This window comes from Calypte anna, chromosome Z, assembly GCF_003957555.1.
Source record: "Calypte anna isolate BGI_N300 chromosome Z, bCalAnn1_v1.p, whole genome shotgun sequence".
NCBI lineage: Eukaryota > Metazoa > Chordata > Aves > Apodiformes > Trochilidae > Calypte > Calypte anna.
The window spans coordinates 59,056,190-59,074,242 of NC_044274.1; the positions used below are offsets into that span (position 1 = coordinate 59,056,190).

An 18,053-nucleotide genomic window follows, 5' to 3' on the forward strand; every position below is an offset into this window, starting at 1 on the left:
GAAGAGGGCCATATCACTCAGAAATTTCAACTACTTCGAGTGCTGCAGAGGAATAAACACAAAAATTGAAAGCCCCTCAGAAACCTTGTCTGGTGTGCTATCTCTTTCCACTTCTTATTCCCTTGTCTCATGCATTTTTAATACTCATTTATATGTCTATGAGTTTTTTTAGTGCCTATTGTGTGTTCTTTTTCCTTGGCTTGTTCAATTCTACCTTTTTCAAGGGTTTTTTTTTAGTGGGAGTTTTTAGATGTTTTTTTGTTTGGGGTTTGGGGTTTTTTTCAGCTTGAGGAATCATTTGTGTTTTCATCTGGTTTCCCAGCAGAACACATTTATAGCATTATCTCATATTTTTTTAAATCAGGTGCAGCTACGATGGTGTGGAGGACAAGCGGATAGTGGGGATGCAGCTTGACAAGCCCAGCAGTGCCCTGTACGTCGCCTTCTCCACCTGTGTCATCAAGGTCCCCATGGGACGGTGTGAGCGTCATGGCAAATGCAAAAAGTATGTGTTTGTGGTGGCTGTCAGCAACCTGCCCAGCAGGCATGGGGAAAGTGGGGCCATTCATGGATGCCACCTTGTACTCTTCTTTCTCAAGGGCCTGCATAGCGTCCAGAGACCCGTACTGCGGATGGGTGAAGGAGAGTGGGGTGTGTATGCAGCTGGTCCTTGGCTTCAAGTGAGTACAAGCTTTGGCTGAGCAGGCCATGAAGTTCTGCTGTGGCTCTTGGCAGTCTTGGATAGAGCTATTTGAAACATGGAGCTTTTACAGAAGGAAAAATGTGGGAAGTGTTTCTTTCTACCTTATTTGCATTCAACTCCAAAATTTCTCACAATTTTTTTTGATGTGAACTCCCAGCTGATTGGTAACTGCTGAAAGAGGAGGAAGAAGAAAATGAAAGAGCTTTACTAAGGTCTGCGTGTTGTTGAAAGGAGGGAACTGGATGGGTATGTCTGGACCAGCCCACACTGGAGCCATCAGAGCTGATTAAAGAGGCAATAGAATCCAAATTAAATTACTGAAGCAATTTGTCCACTGAAAACAAAAGCAGTCCTTCTAATTTACTGTGCATTAGCCAGACAAATCACAGAGCAGAGTAAGAGCTTAAAGCAGATTCACAGAAGTGCTGGATCTCCCCTTGCTTAGCAATAGAATTTATTTATTTTATAATGAAGGTCTTCAAAGGTTTTTTTAAATGTGGTTACTAAAATCTCCCTGCAGGAAGATCAAACATCAAATCCCTTTCAAACATCTCATTTTTTTGCCACATCTGACACACCTCACACTTACCTTCTCTGAGATGCAGATACAATTCCTCAAGGTAGTGGTCTATGTGTAGCACAAACATGACACATTGATAACCCCACAGGTGACCCTGCTTAACCCTGCTTCTGCATAGGTCTTAAGTTTATAATGGATGAGTTCCCATCCCTGTGCTTATGTCATGTTCTTAATTTGCTATTTCAATTCAAGCTGTTTGTCCACTGGGGATCCTATAGCTACATCTGTCTGTATATGCTCTACTACAAGAGTGTGGGCTATTCCTGACTGAGTATTTGATAGAATGATGCTATAATGCACCTGTGTCCATATCACATTTTCTCAACATTCCCAAAGCGCTTGAGTATTTTTGCACTCCTCTGGGAAGCTGTGGGTAACTTCTGTACCTTACTTTTAGAAGTAGCTTCTGTGTTTATCAATAGATCACTAGGAGCCAGCACAGCTTACTATGGTGCAGTCCAGAGGCAAGGCAGGTTGCTCTTTGTCCAGCACATAGCCCTTGGGAAGGAAGGGGATTCAGATCAGCTATGCAGATGTCTAGTGTACTTCTAAACTGGACAACAGGAGGCAGAGATGTTAGGTACCCTCCTGGAGTATGTGACTGTTGAGCAGGAATTTTGAGAATATGGAGCTGGGAATGAGGTACTTCATAGGCAATTATGCCTCAACGGCAGGATCCTGACTCATGTAAACAAGGGCTGGTCCTGGTGGTTTTCCAAGGTTCTTGTCATTCACCTTTGTCCATACAGGAACTTGAAAGAGCAGTTTCACTAGTTACCCAAAATCACAGGCAGAGGTTAAGAGCTTAACTATTCTTCTAAAAGCTAGAAAAGCCTGTGAGTGTTGATTTCAATAGAGGCCCCTGAGTTCACCTTACAGCTTGCAGCCTTGTCCAGCTTAGTACAAAAACTATTGCTGGAGTGCAGGTTGTCGTCCTCCAGTACAGCACCCTATCCTATGGGTTATCTTTTTACATCAAAATATTGATGCACCTTCTGTACTATCTGGACAAGTTAAGGTAGGATCATAATTGCCCCCATAATGTCATATATTATACAATTAGTTTAAAAATATTAATCAGTTTGCCTCCCTCTTCAATGAAGCATACTGTGGATTTTTAAAAAGTAAAAGTAATAAAAAGACAGAGCACCATCAGAAGTCAAGAAATTGTTAAACAAGAACAAAGAACTTGAATGTGTGTGTTGCAATTTTTCAGCATTTGTGTGAACGTTCCAAAGAAAGGGACAGTTTCATGGCAGGGATTTGTTTCAGTTGTACATGTGGTAATTTCTTTCTTGTAGTGCCTCTGATGTTGTTATTCATATGGTTTTATTTCTTTCTATTATTTAGACAGGCATTTGAACAAGACATAGAACATGGCAATACAGATGGCCTGGGTGACTGCCAAAGTAAGCAAAGCTTTTACCCTCTATTTACCATGTGTCACAGCGTCCTTATGATTTCTTCAAATCACCATTACCTGTTGGACGTTCTTCTGTAGCAATGTGAGCCACAACAGGGACAGCAAATGCAGCTAATGATGCAGGCTGAGAAGAGGAATGGTTCTTTAAATGCATGTATAGCCAATAGCACCATTGGTGCAATTCATACAAACACTGGACTTCAAAACAATTATGTAGTGAGAAAACCTCAGTTCCAAAAGGTATTGGTTATAGCAACAACATAATGTTCATTGTCTGTATTACCTATGATGGTTAGGTTGGTAGATGAGTAGCTTGGTTCCTTGGTGTAGACTGTGACTTGGACTCCATTCCCACGTAGGACAAGGAAATAGTGAAATATATCTTCAGCATTGTATCTTGATCAAGGAGTGGGAACTACTTAGTTTTTAATTCTTTGTGGATTTTACACACAGACTGAACAATGTAGTGGTATTAAGGTTCAGGCACAACTGACCCCACTCAAGAAATTTTAATGGTAAACCTTCAGTACTTACAACATGAGTTGGAAGCTTAAACACAGCTTTATACATTTATGGTTTGCACTGAGGTGCTTAAATGTGCACAGCTTGCACTGCATTCTGATTTCCTAGCCTTCAGGAATACCAACATCTTTTTCAGGGCAGATCTCATTCCAAATGTTCTTGCCATGGTGGGTCTAATTCTGAGCCCCAAATATTATTTATAAACTTATGAAATCAAGAATCATATTCTTTTCAGTGCAATTTGCACTGATTCCTGTAATTGCAATAAAACTGCTGAAGATGAGGACGTACAGTGAGAGAGTCACTACTTCAAGAATACAAAGCAAAACAACAGAGGGTGGAGTGTGCTGTGGGATACAGTGCAGGCTGACTGGTCTGATGAAAGCCAGTCTTCTTATGTCTCATGCATCCTTGTTCAAGAGCCATTTATTACGATGGTCACTGTGCTTGGGGGAATACAGGGATTTCAGCTTCTGCATACCTTCCATCTCACCTGCCTCTCTCTGCCCTAAAGTGGTGTTACGTAGGCCAACTTTAAGGTTTTTGGAAGGGGTGTACACATAGTCCCTCCTGTGCCCCCTGCAAAATGGGTTAGCACCAAAGTCAGGTCAGTTCCCATCTGGTGCAGCCTTGTTCTTTTCAGCTAGTTCTGCTCTTCTTGAGCAAACATGTTAGACAGGAGTAGAGTGTGCCTGGGATCAGTTAAATATAAAGTAAGGGCAGGAAATCATTCAAGAGCAGCACGTTGTGCTCAGAGAGACAGATCTGCTCCTGTGCAGAGAGCAGCAAAGCTCATACCCTGCTTAAATCCCTCTTTAGACCTGAATGATGCAGTGAACCATGATACAGGGGTAGATTTCACTCCCTGCTGACCCAGCTGATCTTACGACTTCATGTAGTATTGGGTCATGTGAGTTTGTCCTCACTGACTCACATTTCTGGCTGCATCACTTGTAGAGCCTCGCATTAGATTAGGACTTGATCTTGCAAAGACAGCCGTGGCAGGGAGGATGCTGGCCTTCCCACTTGGTATCATTTGCACAAAACTGGCCAACTTTCAAAGCCAGACATTGTTTTCAGGTATTACTACTAATCACATACATGTAAATATCAGCTGAAACATAGAAAGTTGCTAGCAGCCAACTATTAAATGGAAAAAAAGGCAAAGAAATAATTATTTTTCCCTGTTGTTTGTCTTTCAGATGCCTTCGTAGCCCTGAATGGTAAGGAAGTTACTAGTTTCACTATTTACTGACAGCAAATCCATTTTGGAGGAATGACTTTTTACTAAACTTTTTAAGTATTTTAATTCTTTTGTTGTATTTAATGTTTCTTCCCAATTTATTTTGTTCATAGACATTTCAACTGCTTCACCTGATCATGAAATGTCTTACAGCACAGTGTATGGTCAGTTTACGGATGTTTTTAAAAATTCTACTCAGATCCTTGTGTTAGCTAGTAGTTCCTGTACTCAAATAGTTACTACCCTTTTTCACTCGTGTTGTCTTCTTTTTGAGGGCCTGATTCACTAATCAAAACCAGGATTAAATCATACCTCTTGATTTGCAGTCACTCTATTTTACTCCTTAAAAACTGCCTCTCTTGCAGTCAGATACAGCCTAGTTTAGTAGCATGCAGCAGACATCATTTAGAGCATGCTTCATCTGAACACACAAAGGAACACTTTGGTACAGTAATGCATCTTATCTGTTCACCAGGAAGAACAGGATAGCAGCTCATGTCCCACTCATGAGTTGTCCAAGCTGGTGTGATGACTGCTACAGCCAGTCATGACAGCAGCCAGTCAGAGATGCCTTAGGGAAAGGAGCAGAACTGCTCCTGAATAAAAGAAAGTCTCATAAGGAAAATTACCCTGTTACCTATGTCAGCTGAGACTGGGTTATGCCTTGATTTCTGGAAGCTCCTGTCATTTCTAGCATGAGTCATTGATGTTTCCATGCTTGCAATATCTTTATACCTGAATGGTGCCTGGTCTAAAAAAAGAGGGGTATTCGCAAACAAATTAAATGGCCTGAGCTGAAGAGGAGCAGTTTCCCATGAGGCAGCTGTTAATCTGTGCTTACAGTACTTACCACCACTTTGTTCTGTCTGTTTGGAAGTGGATTACACTGGTACTTGGAGTGCAGAATAAATGTCTTCATGAGGAATTATTGCAGAAAAAAGAATCACTTTAAATGCAAAGCTAGACATATATTGCAATAGTTTCTCTTTATAGACATCCTAAACAAAGACAAGTACTCAAAAGCTAAGAAGATGTGTGGTATTGCTCCCAGTGAAGTCAATGGCAAATTTCCACGTGGGCTGGGAGCTTGCTTGTAAAGTTTCTGTCAGTCTGTACGAGACTTGCAGTTCATCAGAGCTAGGGCAAATTTACCATATGTTTGGCTGAACTTAGCAAGAGGTAGGCCAGTGTGCCATTGCAATGAACTTTTAATTGATCCTTTTATTGTGTGCCTGCAAAATAATGTACGTACAACACAGAACCAGTGACAGCTCAGTACAGCAGAGTGTAAAAAACTGCATGTACACTAATACTGTTCAACATTTGTAAAATTAAAATAAAATTCTCCATATGTGCAGATGAAATTTGTTTGGAAGTATGATAATGAAAACCAGTGAAGAGAATATACAAAATCAAAGAGAAGTTGCCACTCTGTAATATATATATATATATGTGTGTGTATATATATATACATATATATATATAAAGCACGGTTTCATCTGCATACAGTTTGTACTTCCTTTCATTTTAAAATTACTGTACTTCTATTATATAGCATAGTAATTAAAAGAACAGTAAGAAAAAAAATCCACACTGCTTAATGTAAAAAAAAAAAAATGGCCTTGGGCATAGTGCTGATGTGGCAGAAATATTGTAGGTTTCCTGCTTCTAAGTGCATTCATAAGCTGCATAGTTATGGCTGTAAGGCTGTGGTTCTGGACCCCATCAGCTATCACCTACGTAGGGACTTTAGCAAAAGCTGATATTTTAATCTGACTAAGAAAGCATAAAGAATGGTTCAAGTGAACAGAAGAGTGAAAAAAGCTGCAGTCCTAGGGAGTATAGGTTACAAAAGGGGCCCATTCTGCTGTCCTGGAATGCCAGGTCCAAAGATAGAATAAACCCAGCTCTACTGACAGATGAAATGGAGAAATGCTGAGCTAACATTAACATTGGTTCCCATTCATGCCCTGTCTTTTGGAGATGATTTCACTGACCCTGCTCAGGTACATGCTGAAAACGTAGCAAGCTGACTGTTCTTTTCATGAGTTTTGTTGAAATACCTATTCTGATATACCCAGTGTTTCTTTTCACCTGCTGTGGCAAAATGCAAAAGCCAAAGGAGGTGCAAGTCACCTCCTTTGGTCTTGCACATGAAGAGTATAAAAAATTCCAAGTTAGTAAACGAGTCTCAGTAAATGTGCTTATGTTAGCTAACTGTAGTGACTTCTCTGAATCATTTTTCTTCCTTGAGAGAAACAAAAAATTTTAAGTGGTGCTTTTTGATGTTATTGAGCAGAGTTAAATGGTTTTTCATAGTAGATTAAATCTTAGAACACTAAGGTATTCCAGAATGCCAACTAGGTGAATGCTCAAGGAGCTTTTAGATCCAGTGGGCTCAATATATGCAAAGGCATGTGAAACTACAGTTAAAAAAGAATTCTTGAGGCCTGATTTCCTTGATTTACTCCACTATAAATCATCTCACTTCAATGAATTTACTGCCAGTCTGGAACATCATGAATGAAAGGAGAACCAAGCCCTTAGTCTTTGTCTTCTTCATATTCCATCAGCCTCCTCCTCAGTCTGGGAGATGGACTCTCTTTTCTGGGGCAGACTCATGATCAGTTGTAAACAAGTAAAATGGAAATCCACACAGGTGACTGTTCAGGTGCATGGCTTTAATATCCAAAGAGAACAGAGGCAGAAGGTCTGGCACCAGAATGTCAGAGAGAGATTATGCAAGATCTGTATATTTAAACAAGGAGATTGGGCTGTATTCCTCTGCAAAATTGCAAGCATCTTCAATTACCTTTGGAGACATCAATTCTTAGTGAATTGGGCCCTTATTTACCCCCTAGCCATAATCCTTTCTCCCTCTGTAGTATTGATTTAGCCTTTCCCTCTAATTGTCTAATTAGGTTGCTATAGCTGTTAATAGGATAGTGTGCAGATATCTTAACCTCTGAGATCCTAATGACTTGTGCATAGTAGAGCAACTATCATATACATATTGAATCCCTGTCTTTGTTTTAAACCTGAAAAAACCTCCGTGTATTTTACAAGTGCGCTTCAGAATGAGCTGTCCTTTCAGAAGTGCAGCCCTTCTGAGTCATTACCCATGCCCATAGACACTGACTGGTTTTGCTCTCCTGTTACTTGATTACCTCACTCCAGATGAAATATCTTTGCAAATAACGAAAGCACCTAAAGCAGATTTTTTTAAAAGCATGTCTATATCGGTTTTTACATGTTTGTTTTAAACAACTAAGTTTGAAAAGCACTGTGTCTGCTGTTTTCCAAATGGATGGTTTTAAAACAAAGGCAGTACTGTCTTTTTAGATGTTTAGGTATTAACAGATATTAACATAAAGGTACTAGCTACATCTCAGATATGTTGAAGTCTCTTTAAATTGCAGTAAAGACTGTTTACACATCAGAATGGTAAAAATGGTGTAATGGAAAAAAAACAATCCACTACATGTTGCAAACTATACAGCACATTGTAAAGGTTTAATAATGACTATATGTAAGAGGGCCAGGCCTGAGTTGCCTGCCAGTTTAATCTTTTCTCTGTCAGTGAGAGAAACTTAACCAGCTCATACATTTGTCACATCACTCTGCTCAGAGGTGAAATTCATCCAGCAGGACTGGCTAATCAGGGTCTTAAAGGACACAGAGCTTCTGCACACACCAGCAACCGTGGCCCAGTGGTATGTGTTTGCAGAATACAGTCCTAACACAAGTGGGACAGGCTATTAGAGTCTGATCTGCTCCTGCACTGCTTCCTTAAAATCAAATGGAATAAAGTTTATCTCAATTACATGTGGAAGATTGTTTCTCAGTGTGTACTAGGCTAACACATTAGTACCAGTGCGAATAGATTGATTTCTTGCATTTGTGTAAAAACCTTCTCTACCTAACGACCATCTGGTACACATTAATATCTTTACAAAGCCTTAGCTTTCCATTACGAAGAAGTTCTCCATGCATTTGCAGCATATGGTTCAGGAAATCTTTTTTCAGAAAATGTGTCCCTTAGGCATATATTTCCTCTGGATTACTGTATTAAGAAATGTTTTTCTTTAACCATACTTAAGGCTTTTCCTTAGAATTCCCCCTTTAAGCACACCTGAAGTGAGAGTGTCTGGACAGAGATATGACTATATAAATGCATATCAAACACAGGCATAAAGTATGATTGCTACTTGGCAGGATTTTTTCTCTTTTGCCCCCTTATCAAGGTATGACTAATTGCTTTCTTATGTTCAGTGCAGCTCTGTTTGTAGGCTGACCAAATATTGTACACATTATTGGAGTTGCTGAGGGGGGTATTAACTCAGAGCCTGGAACCCTATGCTGGTACTGTGGTTTAGTTGTTAGACTTGGAAACAGCATAATTTCCATTCTCTAGCCTGTCCTCTGTCTCATTGTGACACTTCTTTCTTGGTGATGAGCACAGGAGTTTACAAACATAAAATGGTTTAGGACTGAAAGCTTTGATGCTTCAGCATATTCTTGTTTCAGGAGGGTTTGTGTTTTCAGTCTCTGAACCTCTACCTGTGCATTTGGAAACAAGCAGTCCTGCTGCAAGGCTGCTGTGGAGCAGACAGCACATTTGGATCAGAGGCCATCATCCATCTAACTGTATGTTACCAATGCTCCCACCCATGCTATGGTTTATGGAAACTTTTTAGAAGTGAATAATATTTGGCTTCTCTTTTCTATTTGCTTTGTGTCTTCAACAAAATAAAGCTTCTAATTTATCATGTTACAGAAAGATACCTGGGGCAAACCATGATTCCTGTCATAAAAAATCATGCAGTTCCTCTGTCAGTATAAGCCTTCAGCCTGAGGTTTAGAGCTAAATTGTGTTAATGATTAGGAGCAGTAGCTGAAGGTTGGCTCCATCGTGAGAACACTTTGAATCAGACCAATTTTCCTTGTTAAGCATACCAGTCTTACGAGTTAGTTGTGTCCATGTCCCATGCAAAACACAGTCCAGAGTGCTGCCAGATATAATCAATGCCATGCAGTAAATCCAAAGGGCTTCTCAAAAATATCTGAAGGAGTACAGATGTTTTCTTTCTCTGTAAGATGATTAATATTCAGCAGGACTTCTTTAAATCATAATAGAAGCTGCAACTTCTTTGCTGACTTCGTCAGTAGTTCAATTCCATGAAGCTGGAAAAGGTTGGATAAAATGGAGCACATGGATGCATCAAAAACCTTGGGAGCATTGGTGGCTAACATTTAGATTTTTGATTGCTAGAGTAAAATCAGGAATCTGTGTTGAACAGCTCTTTGCACTGCTGGGAGCTGGGGCTGATGGCTTCAGGAGCCATCTAAAGCAGCCTTTTTGAGTTACAGGTTCCAAAACTTCTATGCTTATCCAGTGATGCTTTAATGTAACATACAGGAGCACAGTCTCTGCATGCCCAGCTCTGTGCCTTCACTGCAAAGCTCTAAATTTGAGCTCCTTGGTTTCCTCTATCTCTGCTCCAGTAAGCCTCAAATTATTTTTCTGAGCAGTAAAAAAACATCAAAGGAAGGAGCAGGCAGAGGGTCCCTGCTAGGGCAGTCTGTAGCCTGGTGATTGGACTCTTCTCCAAGGGAAATTCACATGTAAGGAAAGAAAATTAATTTGCAGAGATGTTAAAGGAGGCAGGAGAATGCAGAACTGCTGTCAGTCTGTCCCACAGTATCTGAAGAGAAAGTGTTATTCTGCCATTCTGTCTGAATAATCCAATTCTCTTGGTTTGTGTCTGAGCATTTTTCAAAAGCCCCTCTTTGATGAGCTCTTTCAGGAAAGTTGGTAAAGGCCCAGAGCTGCTTGTGTCTTCCTGAAAGTAGCTCTTTTTGGTTCATGTGGTGAAAGGGAACTTTCAGAGATGTGCACATTTTAAGGTCAAAATGTGGCATGGGTGGAGTGTTGATGTCCCCTCCCCAGCAGTGACACAACAGCCCAAGCCACTGGGAAGTCCAGGTTCAAGCCATCTTTCAAAGGCTATAGACTCCAAGCACTCTAGGCATTCTGGGTGCTGATGTACTTCTCAGGACCTAGCTGAAAGGGATGTATGAGTCTACAAACACATCTCTACTCAAGCAAAGATGCTGCCAAAATTGTGTCTACACACCAGAGGGGTGTGTCCTGTGCATCTGCTGTTTGTTGGAGTGTATTTGATTAGTGAGGAGCTTCTTGGCTTCATTCAGGACAACAGTAATAATGTCTAGAGCAGCTATAATGGAAAAAGGGCATGTGAGACTTCTGTGGTCAGAGGAGGCTGTGCAGCAGCTACTGGAATCATAGATCCACACAGTAGGGCATGGTCTTCACTTACAATCTGAGGAGAAATGAGATTCAGTTTCATGCTCATCTCAGGGCCACTTTGGGCCATCAGGTCAGACAGGACCCATGGCAAGGGTGCAAACAGATGCAGGTCGCTGGCATGCCCTGCTCAGCTCCTGTTGGGAGTGTGATGCTGTGGTACAGAACTGCTGCTGGACCGTGCTTCATTGCTCTGGGGCCATGGGGCAGAGAGCTACTGGCATCTCCCTGTTGTGGTTCTGATGGCATTTTCCTTCAATTTTGGCCAAATAAGAAGTTGTTCCATTTTAAATTGTTTTTTCTTTTAAATTGCATTTTAACTCAGACAGTGTGGGCTGACACTTCGGTGTCAGTCAGGTGTGTGTGCTGAACTCAGTCAAATGATGCTTCACTTGGATGAAGTGCACTCACTCTCCTCCACATGCATTTAGATCTGCTGAGTAAAACCATGCAAACATGAGCTCAGCAGCAGCCCAAGGCATGTGTGCACTGCTTCACAGTCCCTGCCTGACTGATCTGAAGGTTCAAATCCCCTGTTTCCTTGGGCCAGTGCTTTGAAGGACTTACTGCTCAGCCCAAGAGAAGGTGTTTGCCCATCATGAAAGAAAAGCAGTGGGTACATTCCTGAGCATGGTGAGGTAGCATGGTAAGTGACTAATGAGACTTGTCTTCCCTACCTGTATTTATAATATGAACAGGACACTCCAGTTCCCTAGTCCCAAGCACGACCACTTCTGACTCTCGCGCTCGACAGGGTTATGATGGTAGGGGACGCATGCTGGATTGGAAGGATCCGCTTGGTTCATCTGAAAATACAGATCCATATGTGGCAGTTTCATCCCATAATCATCAAGACAAGAAGGGTAAGGCCTTGGAAATGACATCCTGTGGTGAGGAGGGGTGGGGGTGGAGGACTAAAGTGTAACTGCTTCCAGCTGGCTCAGAGTAACATGTAATAAAACTCCTGTGCTATAATTAAAAGCTTATCGTAAAGCCTGAAACTAAACAGCCAATCTCAGACTCAGTCCTAGATAATTCACTGCCTGAGGAAACCACACAAAACAAATAGAAGTGCATGCTTTTGCAGTGTGTGTTGTGCATGTGTACAGGAAGGAGGGAAGGAGTGGAGATTTAGCTCTCTTTAAGCTTGATCGCTCCCCCCACCCCACTGTCTTGCAGAGGAAGACCTATGGCTTCTCATTGTTCTTGAGGGTGCACTTTTATATTGCTAGTTGTCTGAATTCCCAGGGCAGCACAGCAGATCTCAGATAATTTAATGTTATTTCTGACTCTCAATGACAAAGGGAGATACTGAAGGTCTGCTTTAATTTAACCATTGAAGTAAAGCTGACACAAGTCCTAGCCACTGAGGCTGCTCCACTGTCTCCAGTGAGACCTGAGCATCAAGCACCTTTGAGAATGAGGGCTGCGGAGGTAGTTAGAATATTTTAAAAGATACAGAGGTGACTGCTGTTGAAGAGAGGTTCTGTGTTGCATTTTTAAAGCACAGAGAAGTTAGGATTTAGGTGTGGTTTCAGTGTTCATCCCTGTGCAGAAGCACAGCTGGGTCTAGTACAAGTGACAGCGTTGTCATTTGGCCTACAGTCCCCCTTTGCTGGGCATACAGAGAATTAAGCAGAGAATTATCTAAGTTTACCGCTTGAATGTGCTTAGAGAAGGAGGAGCTTTTCCTCAGTCCAGCTTGGCCTTCCATTTTTCTCCCAGCTCCTTTTAATCTGTGTCTCAAGGAGGTTAAAATGGTTCCTTTGTAAATAGGGAACTTAGGTTCAAATAGCTCCACTGCACAGAGAGATCTGAGCCCTTGTTATTCTTCTCCAGGGTGTTCTTAGATCACTTCTTTCAAGCTCTTCTCTGTTGAAGATGTTTTGCTCTATATGGCCTAATTAAGTACTCACTGGTCTATGAGGATGGGCATGAGCAAAACTCACTCACTGAGTGGTTAGGGCACTCACCAGGGGCAAGAACACACATGAGCTTTAGTTCTTTCTGCTATGAATACTTGATATAAAACACTTAAAATATTAATTGAAATGTGGATTCCAGCCTCTATTGTTCATGCATTTTACATGAAAAACTCATTAGGTAAAAGCATCAGCTGCTGCTGGAGAAAGCTACTGGCATGCCAGATCTACAGCTTTGCACTGTCTGTCCAAACTAGTAGATTACTAAATCATATTCCATCCCCTCCATCTGACCCAGGGAATCTTAAAAATTGTCTTCATTGGCAGTGGAGACCTGATGCAGGCAGTAACTAGCACATTAACATTGCAGAACAATCTTGTTCTGACGGTGGTCCTGACCCAGACTGTGAACTCAGGGCCTGTTATTCACAGCAGCCCTGGACACTGTGCCTCCCACAGTCCTAGGATATCCTAGGATAGTCCATGGTTTTCCCATGGAACTCTCCAAGATTGACCTCAAAGAGCCTTCACGGCTTCTGGGCATGAAAGCAATGAACATCACCTGGCGGGCCCACCAGAGATGAAGCCTGAAGTGTTTTTCCAGCTGAGGAGGCTGATCAAATCAGGCAGGAGATGTGGTAAAATTTGGTGAGATGCCATGGCAAACATCAATCTAGTAGCCGTGGCTTTCAGGCTTGGTGGCAGGAAATAGGATATGAAGATTCAAATTCTCTCAGGCAAAGGATGCAGACTACCACCTCCCAGCAATGAGCTTTTCCTATTAAAAAAAAAACAAAACACTGAGTTTCAGAAAAAAAAAACTGACTTTCAGAAGTAGCCCCTGCTCAAACCATTTTTTTCACAGTTTGATCCTGTAATCATTCTCAAAGAATGACTGCAAACCTAAAGCAAAAATGTGAATTACTAGAACCTCGTCATGCTTACCTGTGAGTTAAGCACAGCGCTTCTGCAGACACAGAGGCTGCTGAGTCTCAGCAGAGAAAGAATTTAGGCAGCTGCAATACTCAAACTCAAAACCATAATTTAGGATGCAAGGGACTGAGGGTGCTGAAGTGAAATGCTCATGTTCCTAATTCCTGCTTAAGATCAGTTTTTAATTCCTCAGCCCTTACTTTTCAGCTGTAGAAGAGAAATTCAGAAAAAGTGATTCCTGGGTATCACATATACAGAGGGCAGAAGGCTGGTGAGCCTGCATGTGCTTCTAAAGATAGCAGGTGATCTACCTAGAACTCCTTTTTCTTCTCACCAGTAAATCAATGATAATGATGACAGGAAAAAAAAAAAAAAAAAAAAAAGGATTTTTATTCTTTTTATGTCCAGTCATTTAGTAACAGCTGGTATTGAAACTGCTTGAGGTGAGAGGACGTTTCTAAGTCCAGTGTTCCCCAAGAAAGTAAGTAGTATCTCCCCCCTGAGTGGAGGGGGTGTCATTATGCAGATTGGATGAGAAAGGAAGGAATTGATCCTTGAACCCGGCTTTTCTGCTGGCATCAGCCATTGGAGAAGTGTCAGAGCAACCAACCAACAGTGGAAGTTCTGTCCCTTTTATGTACCCAGAAGAATGTGGAGACACATTTTAATGGCACTATTTGTTATGTGTGGATCCCTACTTCACAAATCTTCTGTGAAGCAGTGTTTAATAGGTGTTTAAAAGCATCTTGTATGCCAGTGGCAGCTTCCAGAAGATCATGCAGTGAAAATATTAATAAATGTGTAGCTGTTGGATTCTAATCATTTTCGCTTCAATTCACTGACTGATGAGGTGGCTTACATTCAGCAATCCCTTCCCCAGGGAGTGATGGTTATGAAAGAGCCCTATTAGCACTTGACAGGGCCATTTAAATATCATGCATTCTTTGGTGCCTAATTATGAATATTGACAAAGCTGGAAGCAGTCTACACAAAATCAAAACAATGGCGGCAGAGGTGACCGCATGGTTGTTTACCATTACCATCTACTTGTGTGCTGTTACTCTTTGCCTTGCCCAGTCAGAGCTGATTGGCTCCAGAATTAGTATTGATTCATTGTTTTAAAAGGGCAAAGCAAAGAGTTCTTACACAAAGTTAAATCAGAAAATGTTACACTTACTGTCCTTTTATTAAGATTCTGTTTTCACTTTTGTTGTGATTTCTTTTACTTTCACATATTCACTGAGAAAAAATATATTTTTTTTAAATATCAACATTTTTTATTTGTTTTGCAAAGTGCTTTGTGGTTTTCTTCATTGGTTGTGTCTAATCCCTTGAACAGTGTTTTCTTTCTTTTCCTGTGCTTGCAAATGACTTCTTACTGGCTGTACTAATTGTAAAGAATCCACTTGCTGTTTTCTTTTCTGTAACACGGGTGCTTTGATGATGTCACATCCATCCATATGCTTCACTTTTAATTCAGTGCAGGCATCTTGGGGAATATCTGTGGGGGTGTGAAGAGGGGGTTCTTTAAAAGGATTGACTCATGGGAATGTGACATTTGTGTGCCACAGCTTTAGTGGCTAAATATATTCTGGGATTGTTGTTTCTGAGCTTCAATACATTTCTTGCCAAGATAAAAATGTGTAGTGGAACCCATAGACTGGGAACTATGCATTGTCATCCTACTGGCATTTTCATTTTGGCCATTAGGGAATCTGCCCTTCCTCTTGCAGAACAACAACAACAACAAAAATTACCCCTGCTTGGGCAAAATGCACCCCTCTTTCCTCATCTCCTCCTCAGGAAAAAAAAGAAAAAAACCCAAAAATATGTCCTAGAGTATGTTTATGTTCTGTTTCTTTTCTTGCTGTCTTCTAGTGTTAATTTAATTGTGTGTTTCTCTCTCACTTTTGTTGAACCAGTTTCACTAACCTTGCCATCTAACCCTCCCCCCTGCTGCCATTGTACTTGGTTCCCCTCCCTCCACAGTCACAAGGCTCCTTCTGTGGGGCACTCCAAGGCTTTACCTCTACACCCCAGTGATGCTGTAGTGCTGTTGTGTCTCTCTGTAGTTGTCCTACTAACGAAGGGGGGACAGACATGTACATGGAGAAAACAAAGTGATTTTCTTCAGGAGGAGCTGGCCTTCCCCCTCATTACCCTGCTGCCCTTCTCTGCTGCCTCCTGTCCTTCCTGCATCCCTTCAGAAGTGACTCATGCTTTTCAAGTCCTGGGTTCATTAGCACAAATGCAGCCAGCTACCCGGTTTTCTCACTTGGTCTCTAGGTGCCTGGAGCTTGCCTTTTAATCACAGTGTTGATAAATTGGTTCCAAATTCAGCTTTATGACTTTTTTATTCCCACAGGTGGATGTGTCTGAGCTGGGCACTGAATGACAAAAATGTAGCATTGCTATTAGCAGGCTTAATGTTTGTATTCTTGTCTTAACACCTTTTAAGTGAGGATTATGAGGTGGTATCTCCTTTCTGTAGCAAGCTTTTTGTCACTGTCCAAGTAACTGGTAAAAAGATGATGAGAATCAGAGTGTGATGGACTCGGTTTACAGAGTTAAGTGTTGCTGGTATGTTTGGATCTCAAGAATGCTCCTGATATAGATAGCATCTGGTAAAACCTATTATATTATAGAATGTAGAATCTCTATTATTATTATTATTATTATTATTATTATTATTATTATTATTATTATTATACAATATATAATATATAATAGTAATAGTCATTATATTAATATTATATATTATATATTGTATGTAATATATACAATATATATAATTATTATATATTAATAATAGTAATATTAATAATGATGATAAAAAATGCATCCCTTCCTCTGGTACAGAATTAGACACTAGCAATTCCTCTGTTTGGAGAGCGTTGTGCTACTGCAGAGCCCAAAGGTGGTTAATTTCAAAACCTTAGTCCAGAAGGTATTTCATAGTGTACACAAGTGGCAGTATTACTAAATTTTACCATGATTATCTCTACTTGAAAGATTTGCCTAGTGTTGACAATTCTTGTCTCCAGAGGTCTGCAAATGTTCAGGCAAATTTTGCTGCAATGATACAAAATTATAAGAAACTTCAGGTACTATTATGACAAAGAATGGAAGGTACTGATTTAACAAGATACTTTACAAGTAGACATGAAACGAGAGAAAATGTCTGTGGCAAATAAAAGCTTTGAACTCTTTTTTTACTTAAATTAAATAACTGGTGTTCATCATGGGAGGGCTGAGTTTTACACCAGGAAGCACATTTGCAGAGTATGTTTTTACACAGGAATGTTGTTATATGCTAACATGTACAAGGTTCTAAAACACTGAAAGCACCTTATGTCAGAGGAAGAAGGGAGAATTATTTACTATCTTGCTGGCACTTTGTAATAATTCAGGAGAGGATTTAAAGTAGCACAGAGTTTGTCAAGATTTATCTGTTGAGTCATTGTTTTCAGGTCTGAAGCTGGAGGGCTTGGATATTCAAGGCCAAGCAAATACTCTGTATTTGTATAGCACCCATTCAATCAAGAGAGACTTCAAGGTCTTGGGGCAACTGCTGAAGGGATCAAGAGCCCAAGCTGTGTTCTCCTCCATCCCTCTAATGACATCAGTGGATGAAGGAACAAGCAGGAAGATCCAGCAGGTTAACTCATGGCTTAGGGACTGGTGTCAGTGGCAGGGTTTCAGGTTCTTTGACCATGGGGTAAATTCCGTGGTACTTGGTGTCCTCAAATCAGATGGACTTCATCTGTCTAGATGTGACAGATAGCCCGTGAGTTGGCAGGGCTGATCAGGAGAGCTGATGCCCCAAACTTCAAACTAGGTTTGAAGGGGGGGCGGGGGGAGCATCTCCAAAGATGAGCCTGGGAATGGAAAGCCTGAATAAAGAGTAAAATCAGCAGTCCAGCTGAAGTGCATGTACACCAGTGCATACGGTGTGGGAAACAATCAAGGGGAGCTGGAAGCCATTGTGCAGCAGGAAAGCTCTGATGTAGTCACCATCACAGAAATGTGGTGGGATGACTCCCATGACTGGAGTGCTGCCATGGATGCTACAAGCTCTTCAGAAGGTACAGACAAGGTAGGAGAGGTGGATGGGTGGCTCTGTATGTTAGAGAGTTTCTTGACTGTAGAACTTGAGGTCAGTAACAAAAAGGTTGAGTGCCTGTGGGTCAAAATCAGGGAGAAGTCCAATAAGGCTGACATCTTTGGTGGGAGTCTGTTACAGACCACCCAACCAGGATGATGAGAGTGATCAATTATTCTACAAGCTGCTGGCAGATGTCTCCAGATCACCAGCCCTTGTTCTCATGGGTGAATTTAACCTGCCAGATGTCTGCTGGGAACTCCACACAACAGAGAAGAGGCAGTCTAGGAGATTCCT

The 18,053-nt window shown here is 41.2% G+C and overlaps 1 protein-coding gene across 4 annotated transcripts in view; it reads left to right on the forward strand.

The window, feature by feature from the left end:
* SEMA6A (semaphorin 6A) overlaps positions 1-18,053 on the forward strand; it is a 120,242-nt gene that overhangs the window by 77,392 nt on the left and 24,797 nt on the right. For 2 of the 4 annotated variants that reach the window (XM_030467068.1, XM_030467070.1), the window contains 5 exons: positions 365-505; positions 600-680; positions 2,634-2,692; positions 4,431-4,451; positions 11,498-11,662. In XM_030467068.1, coding sequence (XP_030322928.1) covers positions 365-505; positions 600-680; positions 2,634-2,692; positions 4,431-4,451; positions 11,498-11,662 — 467 coding nt within the window. Of the gene's footprint in view, positions 1-364; positions 506-599; positions 681-2,633; positions 2,693-4,430; positions 4,452-4,584; positions 4,636-11,497; positions 11,663-18,053 lie in introns of all 4 variants that reach the window. The other 2 variants (XM_030467071.1, XM_030467069.1) reach the window with 2 other exon arrangements.